At 36.3% G+C, this 27805-nt stretch overlaps 2 protein-coding genes across 7 annotated transcripts; one reads left to right on the top strand and one right to left on the bottom strand.

Moving 5' to 3' along the window:
* Nucleotides 1-230: 230 nt before the first annotated feature.
* Nucleotides 231-9047, bottom strand: LOC139698176 (uncharacterized). 5 transcript variants are annotated; one of them, XM_071597112.1, is made up of 4 exons: nucleotides 8536-8561; nucleotides 8264-8372; nucleotides 7999-8147; nucleotides 231-4085 (listed from the first exon to the last, which is right to left on the bottom strand). In XM_071597112.1, the coding sequence occupies exon 4, from the start codon at nucleotides 4071-4073 to the stop codon at nucleotides 1857-1859; it is 2217 nt and encodes a 738-aa protein (XP_071453213.1). In that variant the 5' UTR covers nucleotides 4074-4085; nucleotides 7999-8147; nucleotides 8264-8372; nucleotides 8536-8561; the 3' UTR covers nucleotides 231-1856. The 5 variants fall into 5 exon arrangements, with proteins under 5 accessions (XP_071453213.1, XP_071453214.1, XP_071453211.1 ...); XM_071597113.1 differs by lacking the exons at nucleotides 8264-8372; nucleotides 8536-8561 and adding an exon at nucleotides 8880-8940; XM_071597110.1 differs by lacking the exons at nucleotides 7999-8147; nucleotides 8264-8372; nucleotides 8536-8561 and adding an exon at nucleotides 9012-9047.
* Nucleotides 8988-27376, top strand: LOC139698177 (transcription factor IIIA-like). Of its 2 annotated transcripts, XR_011702858.1 has the most exons (9): nucleotides 8988-9399; nucleotides 9470-9582; nucleotides 10189-10359; nucleotides 11235-11389; nucleotides 17481-17598; nucleotides 18196-18301; nucleotides 21822-22068; nucleotides 23785-23953; nucleotides 27272-27373. XR_011702858.1 is itself a non-coding variant. In XM_071597115.1 (8 exons), the coding sequence occupies exons 1-8, from the start codon at nucleotides 9229-9231 to the stop codon at nucleotides 23865-23867; spliced, it is 1164 nt and encodes a 387-aa protein (XP_071453216.1). In that variant the 5' UTR covers nucleotides 8988-9228; the 3' UTR covers nucleotides 23868-27376. The 2 variants fall into 2 exon arrangements, 1 of the variants encoding a protein (XP_071453216.1); XM_071597115.1 differs by having other exon boundaries at nucleotides 23785-27376.
* Nucleotides 27377-27805: the final 429 nt, after the last annotated feature.

Raw genomic sequence — 27805 nt, 5'->3', positions numbered from 1 at the left:
AATTTTAGGTGTTGCAGATGCTTAGTGGGTTTCATATGTACTGAAGCAGTGAATTTGTTGTTGTGAAGTGAGATGCCTGTAGCAAGAAAGGTGATTGAGAAGTATGAAATGGAAGAAGTCAAGCATTTTATTCAATGATTGGAGTTTTCTGAATTAATAAAACTAATCAAAATACCCAATCTTTAATCATCAGATTTACAGGTATGATATGTATCAAACAATTTGCCATATTTCAGGGATTTTAATGGTATGTCTTTAACATGGGTTAACAAATTCCAAAAATTCCACTCATGTATAAAAAGGGCATAAATATAAATTTTACATTTTATGATTACAAATGACCAACAATGACAGTACAAATATAATTGGTTTAGAGTTTTATGCAATTCACAGATTGTAACGATATGAGTTTTATTTTCCTTATGTCAATGCCATGGTGGAAATTCAAGCTAGAAAATTGTCACTTCTAGCTATACCAGCAAAATCTACAAGTCTTTGGGAAGATGTATAGTGAAGAATTGATAATCAGGCGAAAACTAAGGGTTATTATGGAAAGTTAAGATGGAGGTATTGTCCAGCAAACTGGATCTACATCCTATTAGATTTAGCAGGAAATTTTCAAGCTCTGGTGAATGCTACAAAAGATAAAACTTGGCTCAATTCTTGAAGAATCTCTCTTCACTCTTCTTGAATATTTCTATATTCTGCATAATCCAAGTACACCAAACAAGACCTAAGTGGGAATAGTAAGACCACCAAGATGCATATGATTCACCCTGAAGATTGAGATCCACGCTGGATTTGTACAGGATCTCATAAAAGTCTTCCTGGTTCCGGTTAATTTCCTGATGCATCAGGGTGTACCTTGCTAAAGCCTGCTAAATATTCTGTTTGATTTTTACCATAGTGGTACATGAATTGTATTGCATAAGGCACTTCAAACATGATATGCAATTTACACAAACTTGTACGTGATATGAAAGAAATGCATGAGTCACCTTATATATGAAAGGCATTTTACAAAAAAGACCAAATATCAAGAAACATTGACCCATCATTTATACAAATATTGGTGTATAGTTTGAATTCATACAAATCCTTAATGGCCTAAAACAGCCCTTTTATTTGCAGCACGAAAAATTTGCTGGGTAGGCATTTCTTCTCCTTCATAGATTCTTTTGCCTTCTAATTCACTTGCATTATGGCGCCAATAAAAAATAAATTGGTCAAAAAATGCCCTGTGGCACACCCTTCCTCTCCTTATCACATTCCTCTGTTTTTCCTCCTTCACTTAAACTGCTTTTTGTATCAGACATGAAATGGTCTTATAAAACCTTGATATGAAAGAGGATCTGTTCCTTGCATTGATCAAATTGCTACCAATCTAAGATATTTTATCAATGAAAACATCTTAATAAATTGAGTATGTGCTTAAAATAAGCTCGCAGAATACAAGGTGAAAACTTCATCATTTCCAGAGGCATACATACAGGTAAAAAGCACCATAAAACGCAGTCATATTTTACTAGGAATACATCTTGACTCCTGAATTTTTATGGCCAGAGATGTATATTTATTATTTGGTGGAACGGAGTGTGATGATATTTGTATGCTAATAGATAGGAAATTAATTAGCATGGAGTGGATCAACTCAGTTCCCCCATTAATCCCAGGTCCTCTTTTTGAGACATTAATGTAAAATTGAGTAGTTACCCTACCCTAAACTACACCTAATTATGCCTTACAACTAAATAATAGACCCATGGATATTTAATTCTGTAGTCCATATTCTAATTTACTTCATTATTTCCATAATGTTTTTCTGTACTCCATGAATAGCATTTTTGAGCCTGACTTCATGCATCACCTTCCTCAGGCTCCAACAATTTCTGAAAACTTATGGTTCCAAAAAACATACCACAATCAGTATCTTGTAATTCAACTACAACAGGCACTATTTTGTCATAATAGAGCTTATGCCTATTATTCTCTTCATGTTCACTTGATTGAATCCTTAAAGTCTCATTCTGGACTGTTCTTCTGATTATATCAAAGAATTCTTCCAGTGTCAGCCTTTCATCGAGGTCAATAACAAAACAGTGATAAAATTGTACAAGAGCTTCCTCACTTGTACGAAATTTCACATTTCCTGACTCATTGAGTATCTCAACAGCCTTATTATATTTGTCAAATTCTCTTTTGAGTCCTTCATTTGACTTTTTTATTTCTTGATTAATCGATTCCTCAAAAACTTTGTCAATATTATCAGAACCTTTCAGATTCCATTTTTTATTTAAAGCTGCTTCATCAAAATGTTCACCAAGACTGGAAATTTGGACAGATTTTTCTTCCTGGTATCTTATTTTCATCTTTTTGAGTATGTTTTTTTTATATATAATAATAAATTCGAAGTAACTGACAAAACTGTCCTTTGTTGAGCACCCTCTGTCTCGTGCAAATCTCTCTGTTTGGTCAAGCACATGGACAATTTCTTCTTTTCTTTCAACTTCACTTTGGTCAGAATCATAATAGCTGCATAAAACATTATCAAGTTTTGCACAAAGTTGTTCTTCTATTTCAAATGTTACATTTTCGGTAATTTCAATTGTGTTCCTTCCTATTTCTAAGCAAGCTTTTCTTGTCAATTCTAAGGTTTTCGCATTGACACTGGAGACATTGTTAAAGTGTTCACTTGGTACCTTGAAGAAATTTCCACCAACTTTGTAATTGATAGGATATTTAACACCAGCCTTAGTGTCAAAAAAGATTTGCCCCTTAGTTATCAGATGCCCTTGCTGGTCGAACTTTATGCCTTTATCTACCTTATTTTGTCCCTTAATTACTAATCTGAAGAATTCATCTTTTGATCCAATTTTGGAGATGCCTTTAATCAGTCTGGCATTTCCTTCCATTGTTCCTGAATCTGCCTTGGTTTCCTTCATCACTCTTTTGAAAGCTTTTGTCCTTCTTTTGCTCAAATCACTCAAAAAATCATTCTTTATCCCTTCTTGTACATCTCTGAAGATTGCATTGGCAGTTTTGAGATTTATTGCAGTATTATAGAAAAAGAAGACTGAAGCTGACCACTGGTAGATATCAAGTGCCGTTAACTCACCCTGTTTTCCCTTGTCTATCAAATATGCCAGGCCATTGACAACCCCTATACCATTGATACTTAAGGAACCAATATTTAAAACATTTACTATAATTTCACTTGTTCTTCCAAGTACTCCTCCACTGGCCAATATGGCTGCTGCTCTGTTCACAGCTACGGCACTTCCAGTTCCAAATGCTCCTCCAAGAACCGAAATCCAACAATTGAAAGCATCCCTGTTTATTGGAGAGATAGTTTGGTTATGTGTACTACGGTCATACAATCCTTGTGAACCCCGAAAAAATCCATAAATGCCACATCCAGCCATACCAATACTTGATGCTATTGCCAATGGAGCTACAACCGGGACAACAAAGCTTGCAATGCCAATAGTAGTAGCACCCAATCCAGCAACAGCAGTTATTTTGTCAAAAGTTGAAGAAACTCTTGAGCTTAAATCACAAGCACATGAAGTTGAAAAGACAAGCAAGACCTGATTGTTATCATTAGACTGGTAAGTGCCATTCCAAGGGCAACAAACTAAACTTTTTGGAAGCTTATTATTGTTTTGAAAATCAGACCAATCCTTATATCTGCGGCCTTGCGAGTCAAAGAAGACTGCTCCATCATTTGCACGAACTTTAATGACAGGAACACAAAATCTTTTATCATGGACCTTGCCAATAACAAAGAGAAAGGCAATGTAAACATCAGAATCACCAGATTGCTTATATATCAATTCACAGATTTCCTTTGTTTTAGTCATTTGTTCATCAGGATAGCCACTGCTCTCTTCCTCTGTGGTCATAATTGTTGGCTCACCAAATAAGGCGAAGGCAATTTTTTTCTCCACAGCCCATCTTTCATCATTTTTGAAGTGATCCCAAATTCTATCCCCCAGTTTTTCACATAAATCTTGTTGAATTCTGGTGGCTTCTTCCTTCCATTCCACAATGTCGGGAGATGACCAGTTAACCATGCTGATAGCTCTCTGCAATAATACATGAGAAAATCATCAGAATATCATGCAAAATAAACCGGTTTTCCTTATTCCCCACATGTTCTACAAGCATTCCTTATTATGTCTTTTGTCATTTATTTATGAGGACAGCTTTAGGCATTGATCAATTGAAAATGTGATGGCAAAGAAATTGAACCCACACAAGTGGTATGGTATGATCAGCATTGGTGGTCCTACTTCAGGATATTATGGGGTAAAAGCAAGTTGTCAAAGTGACTGTGCTAGAAATTTTGTATTAAAATGAGCAGTTAAACTTTGTACGTTCATCATGGACAGTTTTTTCCCCTTAATACATAAAAAATGGTGACTGTATTCAACAGAATTACCCTGATCTTTACTCTATCATTCCTATTTTTTAGTTGGCTTAGAATCTTTTGTTACAGTATCAAGGCTGACTAATTCAGATGGATCAAGTCAAATTAGGGCTAGGTCATCAGATCCTCTAACTGATTTTTTCATATTCCCCTGTCATTTATATTCCTGCTTCCAGTTCTTCCCATACCTCTTTAATCATTTCCGCATCATATATATTGAACAGCACTGGTGATACTGGGCCACCCTGCCCTCTCCCTACATCTCTCCCTAACACAGCCCATCCAGACACTATATTCCCCAGTTGCACCTGAGCAGTCTGAGACATGTACAGGTTGCGGATTAGCCTCCTGTTACTCCAATCTATTCCTCTTTTCTGCAATATACTCCTTAGTTGTTCCCAATTCAATCTATTGCACGCCTTTTTGAAATCTGCAAAACAGGCCAATATGTCATGAGCCCGGTTGAGGAGTGTTAAGAAGAGGAGTAAGGCAGGGTTACCCATTATCACCGTTGCTCTTCAACCTGTATGCAGAGGAAATGATTAAAGAGGCATGGGAAGAACTGGAGGTAGGAATGAAAGTGGGCGGGGAATTCGTAAAATCAGTTAGCTTTGCTGATGACCAAGCTTTAGTTTGTCAGTCAGCCAAGGGGCTGCAAGCATTGCTTAGTGAATTGGAAATTCAGTGCGACAGGTATGGGATGAGAATCAATATAAATAAAACAAAGGTTATGCGATTTTCTAGAAAGAAAAAGGCTAAGCTTAACATTAAAATAGGAGGCCAAAAACTAGAGCAGGTAGAACAGTTTACGTATCTCGGTAGTGTTTTGGACCAACAAGGTCAAAGTAGTAGGGACGTAAGGAGAAGAATTGCGCTAGGCAAAGAGGCCTTCACAAGGAGGAGGGAGTTGATGACAGGGACTTTGAGTAAGGATGTTAAGAAAAGACTCGTAAAAACTTTGATATGGAGCGTAGCTATGTACGGCGCGGAAACGTGGTCATTGAAGCAGGAGGATAGACGTGGACTGGAGGCTTTTGAAATGTGGGTGTGGAGAAGAATGGAGAAGGTGAAATGGACAGAGAAGAAAACAAACGAGGAATATATATATATATATTTATATATATATATATATATATATATATATATATATATATATATATATATATACACACACACATCAGGGTAGGGGGGCCAGTTCCTTTCCCTGTACCGGTTATGGTTTCCCAGGATGACCTGGTACCCGATAAATCACTTTAGCTTGGGTGGAGCTGCATGTGCCCAGAGTGTCTTGCCGGGAATCAAACCCGGGACCCTCCGGTCAGCAGTCCAACGTTCTACCCACTGGACTACCGCGACTCACATAAAAGAGAGATATATATATATTTATATTATTATTAAATCATTTAGTCATATTCCTTATAAGACATATATATATATATATATATATATATATATATATATATATATATATATATATATATATATATATATATATACTACCTTGATCAAAAAGTTCCCGGAATAACCACCGTGTGGCGCTCCCATCGTTCCGATTTGAGTTCTGTTTTTTTTGTTAAATTGGTACATCTGTTGTTGATATTCCCTTTAAATCTTAGTGTCATAACTTGACATTTGCAAAAGTTACGTAGCCAAGAGTACATCTATCTCTGTGTGTGTTGGCGATTTTTTACAATTTCAGAAATGGATTTAAAGTTGCAACAACGAACTTGTATTAAATTTTGCGTAAAAAACGGATTTAGTGGCGCACGGACGTTGGAAATGTTGGAAAAGTGTTTCGGCAACGATTCTCTAAAAAAAACGGTCGTTTACCAGTGGCACGAGCGGTTCAGAAGTGGTCGTGAGTCAATCGAAGATGATGAACGCAGTGGCAGACCATCGACATCGAAAGTCGGTGAAAAAATTGATAAAGTAAAAGAAATGTTGGTCAATAACCGCAAATTAACCATCAGAGAAATAGCGGAGGACTTGAACATTGCCTATGGATCCGCCCAAGACATTGTGGTTAATGATTTGGGTTTCCGTCGTGTAGCAGCAAAGTTGGTGCCGAAAGACCTCAATTTCATGCAAAAAAGAGACCGTGTTGACGTCGCAAAAGACATGATTTGCGAGGCTGAATCCGATCCCACATTCATCAAAAGGATCATTACTGGAGACGAGACGTGGGTTTATGAGTACGACACGCAATCCAGACATCAGGCAAGTGAATGGCGTTCACCAAATGAGCCGAGACCAAAAAAACCACGTCGTTTTCAGTCAAAAAAGAAGGCAATGCTGACGGTTTTCATGGATTACAACGGTGTAGTGCATCATGAATTTTTGCCAGAAGGCCAGACAGTAAACAAAGAGTATTATTTGGGCGTTATGAGACGTTTGCGTGAAGCAATTCGCCGAAAGAGACCAGAAATGTGGGCAGAAAACTCGTGGATTTTGCACCATGATAACGCACCGTCGCACAGTGCTATCATTATTCGTCATTTTTTGACGAAAAATGCAACAAATACCATCCAACAGCCACCGAATTCACCTGATTTGGCTCCCTGTGACTTCTTTCTGTTCAATCGAGTTAAAAAACCATTACGGGGAACGCGTTTTAGCAGCCGAGAGGAAGTAATGGAAAAATCGCAGGAAGCACTGATGGACATACCGAAAACCGACCGTAACTTTTGCAAATGTCAAGTTATGACACTAAGATTTATAGGGAATATCAACAACAGATGTACCAATTTAACAAAAAAAACAGAACTCAAATCGGAACGATGGGAGCGCCACACGGTGGTTATTCCGGGAACTTTTTGATCAAGGTAGTATATATATATATATATATATATATATATATACATAGAAACACGTCTTATAAGGAATATAAGACTAAATAAAGCCGTGGGGGTGGATAAAATTCCCGCAGAGTTATTGAAATGTTAAGGAAAATGTGGGAGGAAGAGGCTATATGGGCTGATTCGTACTATTTATGAGGAAGGAATCTGGCCGGAAGACTTTTTGAGATCAGTTTTAGTTCCTATTCCGAAAAAGGGAAAGGCTACGTTATGTGAGGACTACAGGACAATAAGTTTGATATCCCATGCAGTTAAATTTGTTCTCAGGATCATAAACAAAAGGATAGAGAGTGGGGCAAATGATTACTTAGGGGATTACCAGTTTGGGTTTAGGAAGGGGAGAGGTACGCATGATGCCATTTCAGTAATGAGATTATTAATAGAGAGGAATATAGAACACAACCAGGAGGTATTTGCCTGTTTCATAGATTTCGAAAAAGCTTTATATAGAGTGAATTGGGAAAAACTAATGAGAATATTGCAGAAAATAGGAATAGATTGGAGGGAAAGGAGGCTAATCCGCAACCTCTACAAGTCTCACTCTGCACAGGTGCGAGTGGGGAACATAAGGAACAGGATAGGGATGTTGGATGGGATGGAGGGTGGAAGAAAGTACTCAGAGCTGAAGAGGGACCTGATGAAGAGTAGGATGTTGTGTTTTGCTAGGGGTCACAAATTCTTTTAATTAGTAATTATGTCCATCCAAAAACCTACCTCAACCGGTAGATTACCCTGTAATAATTAACCATAAACACAGTAATCAACCCGAAGTTCGGTTTGGTAGGTGATGGTTGAGTCACCCAGTACTAAGCCTGACGGCAAGTGAAATTCACACATCAAGGTAGGGGTGCCAGTTCCTTTCCCTGTTCATATATAAGATATTATGTTAGATGTAGGATAATATAATTCAATACTAGAAATAGATCAACACAGTATCTGTACATGTAAATACAACAAATACATTTGGTATATACTATACCTATCGGGAAGTAAAGAGTGAAGATGTTTAAACAGAAATGAGTCGGGTAAGTTAATACTTGGCACCGAAAAGACCGAAGAGGGATGGAATTAGTCACCTTTGGTGGGCGCTGTAATAAGTCATTAGCTTAGGTTTTGCGTACGCAGGCAAGCACAGAGAGTGAGTGCACTGCGTCAATTTTTAGGCGAGATATTTGTTTTTTAACAATAAATGTAGTAGTCATGTAGTTTCTGGAAAAGTGTGCGTTGGTATCACTACAAAATTTAATGTACCTGCAGTAGAGGCGAACAAGTAGTCGTGGACCAGGTTTAGTAAAGCGGCAGATAAGATATGGGAAAGAAGTAAGACACGAATAGCAGGAAAAGATGAGTTGGCAAGAATATTGGCAAATTCTGAGATAAGATTAAAGAATTATTAGGTGGAAACAAAGGAAGGAAATCGCATAGGAGAAGGTTAACGAAAAGAATGCTTGAACACATTAGTCAACAGCTTTGCTGCCATAAATCCAGTATCGAAAACTTTACAATCAATATTTCAAACGCGGTTTCAGCAAATTTTAATCAAACTTTAGATATTAATTTTCATTCCGTTTATCATCACGTAGACTGAGGTTTACCTCGTTGGGACTCAAGCCTGCCAAATCCGACTATGATTAACCATCACACTTAACACAGTCACTATTAACCGAATCGATCTAACCAATGAGCATCGGATTGCGCAAAATGATCTGAACCTATTGTTCACTCACCCTTTTCATGAAGTTTCGTTCTCAGCTCATTTCGAGCTCCAGAATTTGGATGGTTCGTGACATGACTCATACGATCATTTGAATTGAATCTCTTGTGAACGAATCTTCTCAAATGGACATGCCTGGACGTGTTGACATGTGCATCGCCGTGTCTCAACTGTCGATATGATGAGCACAGTGGTAACTTGTGAAATGATTTAACGGAATACACAAAGGAATGGGCGCCCAATCTGAGTCAAGTGAAAGCTCCTGTGAAGATGTCACTCTTCAACAAAAAACTCTTAGTAAAAGAAGTGAAGTTTCTTACAAATGTGATTTTGAAGGTTGCACTGCATCCTTCAAAAAACCATCTAGGTTAAAGCAGCATCAGTGTAGCCACACTGGAGAGGTAATTTTTTGTTCTTTAGAGATTTCGGTTTTCTGCTGGCCTGTATTCAATGCGATTTTTTATATTTCAGCGGCCCTTCAAATGTGATTGGGCAAATTGTGACCGAGCCTATACTCATGCTTGCCATTTAAAAAGGCATATTGCTACGAACCATCAAGCGACTGTCTTTAGGAAAGCATTCAAGTAAGCCTATTCATTTCGATATTTACATTTTGGACGCTGTAAATGATAGCAATCAAAAATGTATGGTAAAACTGGAATATGAACATCAGTTCATTTTTGTAATATCATTCACTCATCATTCATCCGCTAGTGGGAGGACCTACTTGTAGTTTCTCCATTTTTGCAATGTAGACAATACGAGATCGACTAGAATGTGTGGACAATTAATCAATGCTACACCAGACAGTGCTTGTCACATTTTGCCTCACGACTTGCCTTTGTCGTATGCCTCCCATTTTTCTATAAAGGACGCCGTCCAAATGGGCTTTTCCCTTAGAGTTAGCCAAGAAACTTCTCCCATCCTCGGAGGTTGTTCATATTCCCTATTTATACATCATAAACGTTATTGGGCAGTGTCTTTTGTTGCCAAATATTGTGAATGATATGACACACAGGCTCAACCTTCTGCCATTGGTGTACAGCACATTTTTTCTGTCAGTTTTCATGTAGTCATTTTCCTCCCGGATCTCGGTAAATAGGAATGATGTAGTGGTACTTATGTTAATATTTATATTTTGTAACTTTATAAAAATACATTGCTTTTAATTGTGAATTAAATTTTTGTAGGTGCACATATACAGGATGTAACCTCTTTCTCAGCAACGAAACCAATCTTCGACGTCATTACCGCCGAAAACATGAAAAGTTATTCCTTTGTAAGGAGTGTGGTAAAAGCTTTACTAAAAATCGCCATCTTCGGGTACATTTGATTTCACACAATGGATATTTATCTTTCAGGTATGTTTTCCATTGTTGCCATTTGCTGAGCATTCTGTTTTTCTGCCACCCTTCATATCCCTACAGTGTTTACCCTTAACTGTAATTGAAAGCTATTTGCCCTAACAGAATCAAACTTGTTAATTGTGACTCAATTATTTCCATTCTCTTATGTTGCATGCAAACTAATTTCCAATCTGATGATGACTTTGCATTGGCTTTTCTATAAAAAAATAACTCTTAAAATACATAAATCCCATTTCAACAGTCAGCCAGCAAAAATTGAAAGGCTCTGCTGTATGGAAATGCTATTGAGGGCACTGGTTGCAAGGTTGCTTGTTACAGAATTGTTATCTAAAACTTTTTATTGATTCTGGCTGGGTTTGTTGTGTGGGTAACACATTTGCCTGCTAACAGGTGTGACTCCTGTCTTGGGTCTGTGAGTTGTATCTTCTGTGGGAAACCTGATGACAGCCCAAGGGTTTATCAGGATATCAAAGGCATGTGGATTACCAGAGTAATTGTATAGAGATACAAAATCCATTTTCTGGGGTTTTAAATGCATCTGTTATTATTAAATGTAAGTTTTGAACATCACTTTGAACTATTTCCTTGTCTTTTGCTAATGCTGCAACTATATTATACCCAAAGGAATGTGATTAAGAAATACAGTAGTTGCAGAAATATTATTAGGTAGGAAAACATAAATTCAAATATTAACTTGGATTACTGAAAATTTTCCCTGTCATTTTCAAGAGACAATATTTAAATTCAGCCTTATATTTGCTGTAATTGCTTGTCACATCTTGGTAACTACTTTAAAGGGCATTGTTCATTAAATTTTCCTTTTGTAGGGTGTATTTAATATTAATGGCAGTACATACTACTTGTGACAGGTGTCCAGACTGTAATATTGGGTTTGCAAGTGAGGGAATGCTAAGAAAGCATCAGCATTCTCATAAAATATATGCTTGTAATGTCAAGGATTGTAAGGAGAAATTCCAGAAGTGGACAAGGTTAAGGCATCATTTGAAGGTTGCTCACCCATTGGGTAAGGGCCTATGAGTACTCACTTATTTTATTGGTTTCACATTTCTAGTGGATATGCATCCACTGCAGGACTCCATTCTTGGAATCCCATAATACTGGTAATTCAAAATCACTTGGGCTTTATCTCACGAAGTCCATCATTGTATTGTTGTTTGACATCGAGACAGTCATGGGGTTCGTTGGTTTTCCTTGAGATGGTGATGTGATGTATATGTGCCCCTTGTGTATTGATAATGTCTTTGTCGATATTTTTTCATGTTGACCCTAGCAATGTGTATGACTTTAAGGAACCATGTATGGATGAATTCCAAAAAAGGTAAAGGCTACATCATGTGAGAACTACAGGGCAAATAAGTTTGATATCCCATGCGGCTAAAGTTCTTCCCAGGATCATAAACAAAAGGATAGAGAGTAGGGCAAATGATTACTTAGAGGATGATAAGTTTGGGTTAGGGAAGGGGAGAGGTACGCGTGATGCCATTGCAGTAATGAGATTATTAATCGAGAGGAATATAGAACACAACCAGGAGGTATTTGCCTGTTTCGTAGATTACAAAAAAGCGTTTCATAGGGCAAAATTAATGCGTATATAAAAGAAAATAGGAATAGATTGGAGGGAAAGGAGGCTAATATGCAACCTGTACATGTCTCAGACTGCACAGGTTCGAGTGTGGAACGGGGAGTCTTGATGGCCAGTGTTAGGAAGAGGTTTAAGGCAGGGTTGCCCATTATCACCGTTGCTGTTCAACCTGTATGCAGAGGAAATGATTAAAGAGGTATGAGAAGAGCTGGAGGTAGGAATGAAAGTCTGCAGGGAATTCGTAAAATCTTTTAGGTTCGCGGATGACCAAGTTTTAGTTTGTCAGTCAGCCAAGGGATTGCAAGCATTGCTGAGTGAATTGGAAATTCAGTGCAACAGGTATGGGATGAGAATCAATATTAATAAAACAAAGGTTATGCGATTTTCTAGAAAGAAAAAGGCTAAGTTAAACATTAAAATAGGAGGGCAAAAACTAGAGCAGGTAGATTAGTTTACGTATCTCGGTAGTGTTTTGGACCAACAAGGTCAAAGTAGTAGGGACGTAAGGAGAAGAATTGCACTAGGCAAAGAGGCTTTCACAAGGAGGAGGGAGTTGATGACAGGGACGTTAAGTAAGGATGTTAAGAAAAGACTCGTAAAAACTTTGATATGGACTGTAGCTATGTACGGTGCGGAAACATGGTCATTGAAGCAGGAGGATAGACGTAGATTGGAGGCTTTTGAAATGTGGGTGTGGAGAAGAATGGAGAAGGTGAAATGGACAGAGAAGAAAACAAACGAGGAAGTACTTGGTATGGTGGGCGAAGAGAGGGGTTTGTTGGGAGCAATCCTATGGAGGCAGGAAAAGTGGATGAAGGGGGTGTTGACCGGCAGTGAGATGTTCAAGACTGTGATAGAGGGTAGAATGTTGGGCAAAAGAGGAAAGGGAAGGAACAGGATAGGGATGTTGGACAGGATGAAGGGAGGAAGAAAGTACTCAGAGATGAAGAGGGACCTGATGTAGAGTAGGATATTGTGTTTTGCTAGGAGTCCCAAATTATTTAATTAGTAGCTATGTCCATCCAAAAACATACCTTAACCGGTAGATTACCTAATAATAAATAATAATATAGATAAATAAAAACCATAAACACAGTAATCAACCCGAAGGTCGGTTTGGTAGGTAATGTTAGAGTTCACCCTTTACTAAGCCCAACGGAATGTGAAATTCACACAGGCTAGGGGGGCCAGGTCCTTTCCCTGTGCTGATTATCATATATGGATGAGGTTAATAATTGCTTTTGATGTAATAATGAGGATGACATTGTAAATGCAGCAATATAAAAAAGTGTATACAACATGATGATATAACTCATATATATATTTATATGAGATATGATTATCTTATGGAGGTTCATACTTGATAGCAAAGTAAAAAGGGATATCTGGGAATTTAAATAAAATAGGGCTTTGGGGATATATACATGGTTTGTATAAAAAGTATGAGAAAAAGTTTCAAAACAACACATATTACAGATATTGCTAAATTCCTGAAAATTCTTCTAAGTACATCCCTAGAGCATCAACTTTTGCCACTGGTTGGTGGATTCTGGAAGGTCCTTAAGTGTATGCGTGCCAGCTCCTTTGACAGCGCTTGGGGTCCAATGGTGGTTTGAGTTAGTTTAATTGAGGGAAAGTAAAAATTTTGAAACAAGTCGATTCTCATATTTAAGCTGTATTGATCTGGTGTAACATCTTAAGATTTCAGGCCTCTAAACTGAATATAGTGGTGAAAAATTGTGATTCGATTCTGAAACATGCAAACCTGTGTGGATATTCATCTTGAAGAGAAAATAGTTAAAGAATTCCAAGTAAGAAAGAGTGGTTTTTAAGTGCTATATCGTCACATATTCCTGGGAATGGCATCATCATAAGAGAAAAAGTATTACACACTCGCACAATATTGGGAATCGAAGATTTCACTGCATTCAGTGATTAGTTAGATAGGTTTAAAAATTGACCCAATCTTGTATACGAGTCCGCTGAAAGTAGAAGTATTGTATTATTGCATTTAAGGTACATTGAGACTACAAATCATGTGAAGGTGTCAGAATTAAATAAACTTCTTGTAGGCTGTAGCCCAAAAGATGATTTCATTGTAGATGAGACGATTATTTTTAAATTTGCTGCAAGCAAAAACACTGCTTCAAAAGGGAACAATGTCGTGGAGGGGTGCTGATCAAACAAAGACTTACTGTGTTGTTTATCGCAAATGCAGATAGAAGTGAGAAGCTTGAGTCACTGGTGGTTGATAAATCAAAGAGGCCCCATTGCGTCCTTGGTCAAATATGTAATAACATTGTCCGCTAGATGTACAGCAAATTCCAAAGCATGAATGACCTCAGAAATATTTAAGGATGAGCTTCATGCCCTGGATACTAAAATGGGATCTCAGAACAGACAGCTGCTTATTGATCAGTGTCCAGCCCATCTGCTGAATATGACCTTGAGGAATGTACAGTTACATTTTTTTCCTACAAATTGTGCTTGTGAGCTCTAACCACTGGGTTAGGGTATTATTCACTTATTTAAGGTACATTATCGTAGAATGAAAGTATAGAAATTCATATCTCTACATGATAGTGGTAGGAATATAAAGACAATCAAATTGAATTTACTGGATGCTTGGTACTACATATGGCTTGGGAGGAAGTTAAGGACTTTACAATACATGGCTGCTTTAGGAAGGCAGGATTTTATACTGATTGTGATGAAGATGAAGATCCAGTTGTAGTTATTTGTGAAGATTATGATACTATACTAGACCAGGGGTCGCCAAAATTTTCAGCCATAGAGCCGTATTGACTATCAAACAGCTGTTTGGTGGCCGACTACATTCAAGATCCAAATAAAAAAGGATCAAAACATAGATGTTGTTTTTAATTATTTATTTAATATTATTTTATTCAGTTATTATTTAATAGCACTTCCATGCACAACACATGAGCACTGCATTAGTGAGAATGGTGAAATTGTATCCTGGATGCTGAAATAGAAGACATTTCTGGCTTTAGATTTGATGTCCCAAACATCAACGGTAACCTAAGATTATCATTAGACAAGTTCATTCTCTAATTGTTCTTCACGTATTTCATTCTTTGAAATGTTTTTTCACTCAAGTATATTGTTCCAAAGATTGAAAGGTACCTTGATGCAAAAGTTTTGACCTTAGGAAAGTCGTCCTTGAGCAAAAACTGGTAAAAATCTACCAGTCCTTTGAACTTGTTCTAAGGAGGTCATTGGCTTGCAACTCAATGACCTCTAGCTGCAGTTAATCTGGGCAACTGGCCACATCTGCTTCAAATGGGTTTGAAACAGTCTCACTTTTTCTGCCTTAGAGTCCAAGGCAGAAAACCTCTCCTGAACTGCAGCTGGAGGTATTTGATTATCTAGCATGCAAATGACATGGGGAACTCAGCTATTGCTTCAGCCATGAAGACCTTGAACTGCTGAAAGTGGGTCAAGTTGTTGGCCTGTGCTTGTTCCAAAAACAAGACAATTTTAGATCTAAAGGCCTTTAGGTGGGTATGTAGATCAGAAACTAGATTTTTCTTTCCTTGTAGTTTTAGGTTCAGAAAATTTGAATTACTAGTTATCTCTGCATCAAAGGCCAATTTCCATACTCACTCTTCATCAGACAGCAATGGCTGTGGCTTGCCTTTACTTGCCAGGAAGTTACCTATTTCCTTTCTTAATTCAAATACTCTGCTCAGAACTTTCTCACAACTTAGCCATCTTACTGCTGTGTAATATGGTAAATCATGGGATTCTGTGTCTATCTATCCACATGTCTCTAAACTGTCTATGGTAGAACCCATGCGACCTTATTAAATTTGCCATTGTCACCACAGGATTCAGTACACTGCTAATGCCCACATATTTAGCGTACAAAGGTTGGTGGATAATTCAGTGTAGGAAATTTGGTTGTGGAATGTTTTTCTTATTACACATCTGCTTCACATGTCCAACCAAGTCTTTCTCTATCAACAGTGAGTCAACTGAGGTTAGTCCAGTCCAAGTTATGATCAGCAAATGAGTTTTCAATTCATTGAATATATCCCCTCTGGTAAGTCAGCTCTTGTGTTATGTTCATGTCTTCATCCACACCTCTAATGAACGTAAGTAGTTGAGAGGTGGAACAGATGTCCAGCGATTCATCCATTGCAATTGAAAAATGGCAAAACTTGCTTGCATTTTTTGCTGTTTGAGTCACAATGTTTTCACCTGTGTTTGCAACACGGTGGGCAATGATATTTGCTCCCAAAGCTACATTTTTAAATTTTTCAGACTTTTCTGGGCAAAGTTCCTCAGCCAACTCCAGCAAACATTCCTTCACTATCTCTAAATAGTGTGCCACTGTTAGCCAGGACGTAGGCAACTTTATAACTGGACTTTGTTAAGGATTGATTTTCATTTGAGGATTTACTGAACAATGCCCTCTTAGAGATGAGTTCATTTTTTAATTTCGAAAATTTTTCTGAGTTTCTGATGTTTGCTTCGATGATGATGGTGCAGGTTCTATTCTTTCATCACAGCCATGGTTTTGCTGCAAATCACACCATGCTTTCTCACCAGATTTGATGAAGAAGCATTTTAAAATCCATCCCATTTGAATTGCCAACACTCATCGCCTATTTTTCTTTTCCTCTTGTAACCGATGCCAGCACCTCCTCATTGCAGCAACTGGCAATCTGTGATCAAAATAATCAAATCTTGAACAAGCAGCAAACCATTTAAAAACTCTGCCACTAGATAGCATTATATCATCTCATTGGCTGTGAACAGAAGTAGAAAAAGTAAGGAGCGAATAAGGTTTTGCAATGTATTGATCCGTTAGAAAACATAATGCACTACTGTGCCCATCAATTTTAATTTGGTATAAAGGTAATGTCCACATAAGTGACTACTAATCTTGGTAGGCTACTCATAAATTTCTGTAATTTTTTTCGTAGATGAAAAGGTCTCCACGGGCCAGATGGGAAGGCCTTGCTGGCCATAGTTTGGAGACCCCTGTCGTAGACAATGGCTTCAAAAACTAAGCATGTAAAATTGAAAAATCTCCTTTTCCTGTATTTTGCACAATGGCAAATACTCATTGTCTAACTGAAATGCTTGGAGTTAAAATACTATTTACTCATTTCAGTGCACATTCCTAGGCCTTAGCCTAGCTTTATAATCTAGGTCTCCTTTTGAGTTCAGGTTTGGGATAAACTATGAAAAACTGATAGAGTTTCCGAGGCTTCTAAAGAAGTAATCATGTAAATATATGATGGTGTTATAGTAAGTAGACGGTGAAAGTTGTATAGGCATAGCCTATGAAAAAAATTTGAGTTAACATTTGTTGGTACCTGATTGCTCCATATAAAAGACTAGGACATTAAAATTTACTTTTAAAGAAGAAAAATATCACATAAGTATATATCAAGCAACAAATTATAATTACTTTTAACACGTACATATGGATGTTTTCTCCTTGATCTTGTTGTTTTGATTCGTTCTTTTATCATTTCAGAATATGTTTGTGCTGTTTGTGAAAAAAAGTTCACGTCTAAAAGCAACATATCATGCCATGTCAAATCACATCTTCGTGATAGGCCATCATTTCCATGTCCATATCCAGATTGCATTAGGTAAGAAAGAGACTGACAGTATGTATGATGGTTATGTCTAAACTTTCGTTTAATTTTGTTAACTGGCTACAAAATCGATTTCCGTTTTATCCCTTTTTTTCATCTGCATTCCTTTCAAGTGGAACCACTTTGTTTTTATAGTAGCCTCACAGTTATTTCACTCCATTTATAATATTTTAATTTCTAATTTTTTCATTCATTTTATATACTTTTCTATTTTCAAAGATTAAATTGACCTCATTTTGCGATTTTTTAATTTAAGTTGCATTCAAGTAATATAGGTCAAACTGAAAAAGAGATTTTCCATGACATTTTCATCTGACACCTAAGTCATAGAATGCCTTAACTAGTTTTCAAAAGTGCAAGTGTACTCTTTATGTCAATGCAATAATTCCACCTAAAACATTAGTGACTTCTTAATTTGTCTGAAATCTATCTCATTATATTTTTTAGATTACTATGAAATGATTTGATAGAAAAGTCAAAATTTAATCATCTGAATCAAGGAATAATTTATAGCTTAAAATAATTTTATTTAATCCGCGGTAAATATTCTATCCAGTGCAGCTGAATTTAAATGTGTGTCATTTATTATAGGTCCTATGTACGAGATACTTATCTTGCAAATCACATAAAGTGGTTTCATGAAGGAAAGGGTGTCAAGTGCACCTATGAAGGATGTGGTCGGATGCTTTGCACTAAAGTAAGATAGTAATTCCTCCTAGGTTCTATCATTTCTGGTTATCTTTTCTTTGATAGATGCATTCAAAGTAATTTGGTTGTTCCTTAGCTTTTTATAAGCTTTGCTTGGTCATTTGCAAGGTGAATCATAAGCAAAATCCTTGTTAACAGATTTTATTTTATTAATATTTGAGGCCCTCAAGCTCAATTCCTTATAGTTTAAACAGTATTTTAAGTTAAAATGTTTTTACTAGGTTATTGATCTGATCAAATTATTTATCAACTAAATAGGGTAATCCCTTATGTATTGTAGAAAATCTGTATTAACTAATTACCATCAGCATTTTTATGCTTACTTTTTAATTCAAATACATTGTTATTTCTGCAAATTACGAATTTCTCTTCCTCAGTTCTGAGAATCACCAAATCTTCACATCCTATTTATCTGCTTAATTAGGGAGTCATAAGTTGATCATTGGTGTAACATATGTAATGGTAAAATGGATCCAAGTTCTGCATTTTGGAATTCCATTTCTATTCTGAATTATAAGTAGTAGTAGTTTTGAGGGGAGGCGACCGACAGCGAAGGTCATTTGCGCCATAGGGGATGGATAGGAAAGGATGAAGGGTGGAGAGAAACCCGGCGTCGGCATTAGCCTACTCTTTACGAAAGGCGCCAAGGGGTCCACAGTTTAACGTCCCATCCGACGGACGGCGTACTCACTCCAAGTGCCCTCCTCAAAGCACCTCAAGTAGGGATCGAGATACCTCTGAAAAATATTCAACACCGCCGGGATTTGAACCCGCGCCCTCAGGGTGGGAAGCCAGTACGTTAGCCCCCGCACCATCTCGATCCCCTCTGAATTATAAATATTATCCAAAGTCTCATAAGAAGTAAACTCAAGTCCAGAGGCCAATTCCTGGATGTGCGGAGGTATGGGTTCCTACTCAGCCCCATTTGGGGTTTTAGTTTCTGAAGATAATGAACATTTAGCTTCAAGGATAACTGACATTTACTACCCTGCTCTTTACAAATCTAGGATTTGCATTTCATCCAAATTTTGGTTGTAAGGCTTCTAAGGAATATGCCTAATCAGTATAATAGAAGGTGTCATGGGCATGAGTTTTTAATTCCAAATCAAGTATGTACCGACATGTACACGTAGTGTCACTTGAAGAAGCAGAGTAGATCTGAAATATGGAAATTCCTTAGTGTCACTTGAAGAATCAAAGTTGATCTGAAATATGGAAATTCCTTTGTGTTTCATGCACTGGATTTTTATGCAAATTATCTCTTGGGCCATTTCTTCCCAACCTTTTTCATATTACAGCACACCACATATGTATAAATAATTGAACAGCACATAATTAAAGAACATTTTTCTATTAACATGATTAACCTTTTATCTTTCGTACAAGGGATTCAATCAAAAAGAACTTTTTATCATATTATTTTTTATTGTAATGTATACACATTTTTTCAGATCAGTGTTCCTATGCAGTCATAATCACAAAATAAACTAAACGAACACAACGAAAATACCTTATCCTTACATCTTCTGTGAATTTGACATGATAGTTATATCAGCATGGTCTATAGAATTGTGTGATGTTTAATTACCAAGTAACATTACCTATGCACCAAAGAATTACTGACCTTAAATGTTGAAAATATTCTTTGGACACAGTTAATATGTACATTACCATCTCTTTTTGTTGAGATACATCTGCTTGTTTCATTAAAAACACCTTTTTTACATATAGATCAAGGCTCAAAAGAGCTGCTCAAAATTCACGATGAAAACTTTTCAAATTATGATCTCTTTAAATTCTTGATAGTTAGCATTAGAATAGATTAGAAACTTCGTTCACTGGTGTATTTTGTTGCATGTGGTGGAAGAATGTTTAAAGCCATTTCACCAATGAATGAAAACACTGTTTTTGCAATTACCCAAAATTGAGTGAATGAATATCTTTCAATTCAAACTGTGAGGATACAATTACTTTTAAAGTTCATCAACTCCTCTTCTCTTACTGATTAATGCCATTTGATCTAAAAAAAGATGTAAACGGATGTGGAATACTATCAAATGTATTTCTTACTTAATTTGAAGTACTTTTACTTGCCCTCAAGCTTGCATAGTTCTTGAAGTTGCAGTAGTTATATTTATGATTATGAAAGCATTATGCATTAGTTATATATTATTCAAAATAAAGTACTGACTACCTGTATACATTTCAGAGGAACTATTTTTCACGTTTTCAAAGTTGAATTTTTTTCATCCATCAATTTTGTCATTACAAGTTAATATATTCTCATGCAGCCCTTGAATTTTTTGATTAAGTTCATTCAAGTGTTCAAATGTGTCAGATAAGAGGGCCATATTTTGCAAATAAGAATTGTCTTACAACTTAGCTAAATACAGTAAAGCCTCTTTAATCTAGACTATATATGCTCAAAGGTCTGGTTAAAGTGAAATCCCGAGTAACCAGGGATTTGACACAGAAAGTCCTACAGGGTATATTTGACCACTATTATTGTACACACTTAATTGCAGACAAATTAAAATGGCTCCATATGATAAACATGAAGCTATTGGTAAAAAAAATTGTATGTAAAGTTGATGATCCTTATGGAATTAAATGCAATGCAGATTGCCCTGAGCTCATTTATATTAAAGTTACTCCAATGATGCTTTATTAGTTGTCATCAATAAAATCATCTCTTTAATTTGAACTACCTATTTACATACATTAAGTGAATCAACCAGGTTTTTCTTTAATAAATGCTAGTTAAACTTGAGGAAATTATACTAGGTGTCTTTTGTAATTTTTGGAAGTGTTGACACATTGGTTGGTCAATTCTGTTCTCAGGCATGTTTCAATTATACCTTCTGTAGAAGAAATATACCTTGCTGAGGTAATTAAGAATATTACAGCTGATGGTTTTCTGTGGGGCAGTGTGATATATTAAATAGCAATTGAATTCCATTAGATGTTGTTGAATGTAGCAGGATTCTACATCTGAATGAAGTTGAATAAGTTGACAGCTGTCCATATGAAAGGAGTTTGCAATTTTTCCCAGACTTGCAAACTCATTTAATATGGAAATCAAAAAATGCCATGATGAAGCCTGAAAGTAATAGCTGTTGTCAAATGAACAATGCTGTATGTGTTCATTTTAATTATTGTGAATATGATGTTAAAATTAATTATTAAAAATTTCATGAAATAATGAGTTAAAATAATAATAATATAATACTGAATTTATGATAAGATATGGGAAAGAGAGCGAAATGTTTTGAGAAAGCTTTCCTATTTTGCTTTATGCTCTTTCTAAGAAAGAGCAATTAATTGAAAAGGGAAGCACTTAGTGGCCTAGACCTCCAGTATCATTGGCCCCTAATCAGAACTTTTAGGTTAAATTTTCCATGGCAGCATGTTGTGCCACAGCATATTATATCGATGAAAACTAGACTATGATGAAAAGTAACATCATTCCATTGTCCATAGTTTCTCATTGACTATTTTAATTAATCTAGGCAAGGTTGACCAAGCATATGGCATGGCATGAAAAGGCTCGTGCATTACCTGTTAAATCTAACCCTGGAAAATCTCGAAGAGCTAGATGTGATAAAGGTGTTCCCCGTCGCAGCATGGCTGCAGTCCTTGCTGGTATTCCTCCCTTGCCACTACCTTTGGAGAAGAAGATAATCAATGGTGCTACTTTGGACTCTGAAGAAGACCTAGCAATTAAAGATCTTGGAGAGGCTGATGTTTTTTCATTAGGTAAGAAAATTAATATTTATTTTTTTATTCTTGATCGTTTGGAAAAGTAAATTAATTGGTCAGAGCAGTATGCTCCCTGGTAAGAGGTTTTTTCTTCATTTTCCTGCTATCCCACTTTACCTTTCAAAATGGCTATTTCATTTTCCATAGGTAAGGTTTTTAGTTACAAATATTTATTGAGCTACAGAATAGCTCTTGTTAGTTGCTTTACCTATTTAAAAGAGTATTTATTCCTTTAAATGCTTGGTGCATGAGCCGATATATATTTGGATAAACCATAACAACGAAGAAGAAAATTCTTTCTTCTAAGAGTGTAAGAAAGGCTTTGGATGTGGCCAAACATTAATCCCTGAACTTTGGGAAGAAAGTATAAATTAGGTGAAAAAATCTGTAAGCATTATGATTTATTTCCATTGTGTCTGTTCACCATTTCTAAGATCAAAGAAAACACTGGTCTGTCTTTGATGCTCTTGAAAGCAATACATGTGTGTGTTTGCCAATATTTGTAAAAAAATTAAATTTTTCAAGGTTTAAAAGAGTAGGTGTAAGTGGATAAGTATTTTCACAAATGAGAATAAATGCTGAAATACATGGGAAAGAGATTGGAAATAACAGGGCAAAAGAGTAAGAATTTAAGGGGGGAAAAATGGGATTTGTAGATGGCATATCCACTAAGAAATTATTGGGTAAGGTTTCAGGTTGGTAAGAACTCAAATGCACTGCTATTGTGTGGCAATGAGTGTGGTGAGGGGTCTGGAGGAGAGCCAGTGGAAGTTGGTTATTGGTTTTGAAGACACAGTGGCTTATAGTATAGGTAAATGGCAAATACAATTATGAATATTGCAATAGTTTCATTATTTCCATTCATAATGATGAATTTTGCACAATATCAGATGTCAATGATTCTGTGATCGTTAATAATGACTGTAATCATTGTTATTTAGCTGATGGTTTAGTGTTAAAATATTGGTGCTATGGCTTACGTGGAATGGACTATGTGATTGCAGCTGATTTACCACGTTTTGATTTTTTTCAGTGATTTGATTAAATTGTAAAAATATTTGTAGGTTCAAAAATATTTTTTCTTATATATTTTTTATTGATGCAATTATGTAACATTATATGATTAATGACATTGTATTTACCTTTCTCCTGCTTAGTGATATGTGCTGAGCTCTGATATTGAATATCTCCCATTCGTTTTACCTGCTTGTGAATTTTGGATGTGAAGATAGGATGAGTGAATTTTCTAGGTGCAGGCTATCTGGTAGATTTTTTTATACGAGAAAGCTTTTTTGGTCCCTTTTTATTGTGTTATGTCATGTGTTTGAGTGTCTGTGATGATGGATTATTTCCATATTTTATGCCAACAGTCGGATAGAAAAAAATCAAAAATTCTGTTAATGCTTAAATTACAAATTGTACAGGATAAGAAAAAAGAATTGTTTGATAAATGTAACTATCTCATTTTCTCAATTCCCTGAAATCGCTATTTAATGGTTTGTTGTTCCTGTGTACCAATTTATTGTTTTTAGTCCATATAATGAGGAACAAATTCAGCAAGGATATGATATAACTTGTTTAATTTGAAAGTGTTGCAAAATTCGTGAGTGAAGTCAGCTGTTCATGAATTTCTTTGTTACGTTTTTATGTTCTGACACAATTTTTTCTTGCCAGTGTTTATACTCACACCACATTATTTTTCTCTCCATAAAGTGTGTGAGCCCAGTACAAGTTCTGCAGAAGCTGAAAAAAACATTGTTGCAACAACTAGGGAGCTACCCCTCTGCAGTTATTAAGCTGAATAATTCTTCAGAGTTTATGAATAAAAGGTTCAGGATGAGGTTCTTCCAAAACTTTTATGATTACTATGCACCTTTCCAGGGTAATTACATTTTCTTTCTTAGTTGAATTCATAATTTGAATGGTCTAAATTATGAATTTCAGGATTAAACTTAAATGGAGTGATACCCAATTTTTTAGCTTTTATTGTTTCCACCTTGTGTATAGAAAATTGTTTAAAAGTGTTTGGACTTAGTGGAAGTTTTTACTTAGTTGTAAGCAAAAATGGTGAAAAGAAATTGTCCAGGTCTTATGGGAAAGTTCACAGAGAATGTAAAAATGTACAGGGTCGCACCCAAAAGTGGTAGGACTGATTTTTTTACGAGAATTTTATTGACAATTTACTTACATAGCCTTAATAATCTTCAAAGTATGCTCCTTGAGCTGCTACACACTTAGTATAACGTTGCTCCAATTCCCTGTACGCCCGCTGGAAATTTTCTTTGGGGATGCCGTTGATGACCCTCGTCGAAGCCTCTTAAACGGCCTTTATCGAGTCAAAACGTCGTCCCTTGAGCTGTCTTTTCATCGGGGGGAAGAAGAAGAAGTCCGATGGTGCCAGATCGGGAGAATAGGGTGGGTGCGGCAACGTGGCAACGCCGTATTTGGCCTGGAGCTGTCTGACGACAAGCGTGCCATGGCAGAATTTTTGGCACCATCTTGGCACACACCTTGCGCATAGCCAAATCCTGTGAAATAATGCGTTGGACGTTGGATGCAGACAGACCCAACTGGTCTGCAATTTCTTCACTGGTTAAGCGTTGGTCTGTGTTCAGCCGTGTCCTCACTCTGTCCACATTCGTGTCAGTTCTTGCCATCGACGGCCGTCCAGAGCGATGGTAGTTTTCAACGAGCTCCCTACCCTCTTTAAAAACAACTTGTGCCATTCAAATACTGTGGAACGGCTTAAGGCAGTGTCCCCATAAGCCTGCTTAATCATATTGAGGGTCTCAGTTGCCGTGTTCCCAAGTTTCGCACAAAACTTCACGGAATAATGTTGCTCTAAATTCAGATTCATTTTATTTTTCGACGCGGACAAAAAAACTTGCTTCGCTAAAAACGGTGTCCTCACTCAACGACAGCCCGCAGGCGACTGAGGTTGGTGTCGGTCTGTTGCTTAGAGCACCCTCCACCTTACCCTGCCAGGCAGACCCCCCTCCACCGCTCTGTTCGTGCCAGAGAAAATCATTCCTACCACTTTTGGGTGCGACCCTGTACATAAGTCCATTTAAGGAAGCTTATTTTTTATATCTTATGTGAGATGCTGCTCAATTGTTAGACATATATAGTCCATCTATCTTTCCTTAATTGATACCGATATTTAAATTTTTTCAATAGTAGTTTTGATCTTCCATTATGTTACGTCATTTTCAATTTGAGTAGTTTTTTTAAAGCCAGCTGGAGGAGTGTCCTAAAAAAATGTTATCACAATGAGATTAATTTTTTAAGGATACCTAAAAACAATTTTCTGTTCTTGATAAAGATGGTAAAATTTGACAAATTGGATATTTGGGTTATTGGCAACATATTTCCTTTCATATTTTGAATATCAAGCATCTATTTCTTGTGTTGATAAATAATTCCAGCGTTTGGCAAGTTCCACATAATTGAATGCATATCGAATAATTAATTTAGTTAATGTGTGTCAATATGAAGTTAATAAAAAGCAATTTTATTTTCTGTAATGCAAGGCATGTTGTACTATTTTTGCTGCACAAATTATTTCTTCCTACAAAAGTTTGTTCGGATTTTATTTCATGGTGTTCATTTTTTTTTTGACTGATGGCAGACTGTTGAAAAATATTTTGCAATTGAAATGAAATTATTCAGTTACATTTATAGTGATTTTTTTGCTTTCTAATATTTTATCCCGTATAAATGAAGTTTCATTTGTCAATTCATTTGCATTAGTATTTATTGGAGAATACAAGGTTTGTATAAAAAGTATCGGGAATAATTTTTCCTGATGTGACTGTATGTCGCGGCGCACCCTCACTTCTCAGACTCAGTAGTGGGGGATCTGACCTTCAACACCTGCCAATCGCCTGAAAGTGTTCATTCAGGCTAGACGTTGCTTTTAGTGGACCCCTGTCAAGCGACTCAGCACAAGTATAAAATGTAGCAAATTCCTAAACAGTGGTACGCCATGAAATATTTGTGTTAGCCTGGCAAAATCAGATACGGAGACATTAGGTATGATTCACCAATTGTCCAAGGATGAAAACTTGTCACAAATTGCACTTTTTAAGTGGCACAAGCTCTTCAAAGATCGCGAAGAGAGTTGGGGGGACAAGACCTGTGCTGGACGGCCGTCAATGACAGGGAGGAACATCAATGTGCGCGTGAAGTACTGAATTCTGACAGTCAGTTTAGTGTGCCCATAATCTTCTGCAACATAAACCAATGATTCTCCAACCCCCTTACAGTCTCGACTTGGCAGTAACTGGCTATTTCCAATCCCTATAGGGAAATTTTCCTTCTAAGGACACCACCATGGGACACCAAGTGTCGTCATAGAAGCTTGCATGCATACCCTTCCGAAATCCGCCAACCAGGGATCCTTCGAGTCATGGAAAAGCCACTAGGAAAAGACTGTTGACACTCAAGGAATGAACTTTGAAGAATTTTGAAGCATTGTAGCAATATCTGATGTTAAAATTTTTCCTAAACGTTTCCCTATACTTTTTATGCAAACCTTGTATATTAGATTGTGTGCAGACTGAGCACTGAAAATTAAAGTTCTAGTGCCCTTCCATTGTTAACCCCATCATAATCAAACCCCAAATGATAATTTTCATTAATCATATAGATACTTCTCACACATAAACAATGTCGTTAATGTGTCAGGTTATTACTCTGTTACACCATTGGAAATACCATGGAAGACTTTCTGCATCAGATGGAGTATAGTAATAATAATCCCACATGGAAACGTTGAGCCGCAGTTAAACATGATTAAAATAGTGGATTTATAAATTCATAAATCATAAAATAAATTCACCAAATATTTTAAGTTTTTCAAAATTTGGTTTCAGTGTTCCTATTAAAAAATTTCTATTTTCCCATGTATCGAGAAAAATTTGATATTTCATGAATTATAATGAATTCTAGTCTTACGTCTCTTTGAATTAACCTTTATTTCTTGGCTAATTAGTTTTCGAAATATTTGCTGATGTACTTGAAAAGTGCCTAGATTAATGCTGTCATAAAATCTTAATAAATCAATCTTAATATTTAATCTATATTTGTTAGAAAATACTGTCATTGTTGTATTTACTAGTTTTACTTGTTGATACTATGAACTGGCAGAATTCACCTGATGTTTCCTAAAAATTTTCTTTTTTTTTGTTATTTCAAACAGGTATTCCAGGTTCAATACCTTGAATTTCTCAGCCATCTCAATAAGCATAATATATTGCATGTCATGCATTTTAGACATCATTTGTAGAGTTACTCTATAATTGAATAAAAAGGAAACATTATGAAAATCATAATTAAAATAAAACAAAGCTGTTACTAATCACTCTTTCCAACTTTCCCTTCTTTTATAGTAACTTTGGAATTCATAGTCTTAATTAGACCTTGAAAACAATATCATGCATTGGAACAGAGTTTCGTCAATGGAAACTTTTTGGTTTCCAATTTCATTTAAAATTATCTACCAAAAACATCATGGATGATTTTTGTCTCCGGCGTAACTTTATAGAATATATATTTTTTTTTTTAGTAATCTACCATTTAGGGTAGGTTTTTGGACGGACACAACTACCAAACAAATATAGAATATATATATATAACATTAAAATGAAATTATCGGCTTTTTAATTCCAGACACATTGTTTGAAACATGGCCCAGGTTTCGATATTGAACGTTGTCATCAGGTGGTGATGATGT

Source organism: Hetaerina americana, unplaced genomic scaffold (assembly GCF_022747635.1).
Source record: "Hetaerina americana unplaced genomic scaffold, ioHetAmer1.1.p SCAF_8, whole genome shotgun sequence".
Taxonomy (NCBI): domain Eukaryota; kingdom Metazoa; phylum Arthropoda; class Insecta; order Odonata; family Calopterygidae; genus Hetaerina; species Hetaerina americana.
This window is presented reverse-complemented; position numbering and strand designations above follow the sequence as displayed.

What these genes read in the sequence shown, in the direction of transcription:
- LOC139698177 (XM_071597115.1), top strand. Translation starts at nt 9,229, where the DNA reads ATGGGCGCCCAATCTGAGTCAAGTGAAAGCTCCTGTGAAGATGTCACT. An exon ending in CCATATCCAGATTGCATTAG is followed by an intron (nt 17,599 to 18,195) that starts GTAAGAAAGAGA and finishes CATTTATTATAG; the next exon opens with GTCCTATGTACGAGATACTT. An exon ending in GGCTGATGTTTTTTCATTAG is followed by an intron (nt 22,069 to 23,784) that starts GTAAGAAAATTA and finishes CTCTCCATAAAG; the next exon opens with TGTGTGAGCCCAGTACAAGT.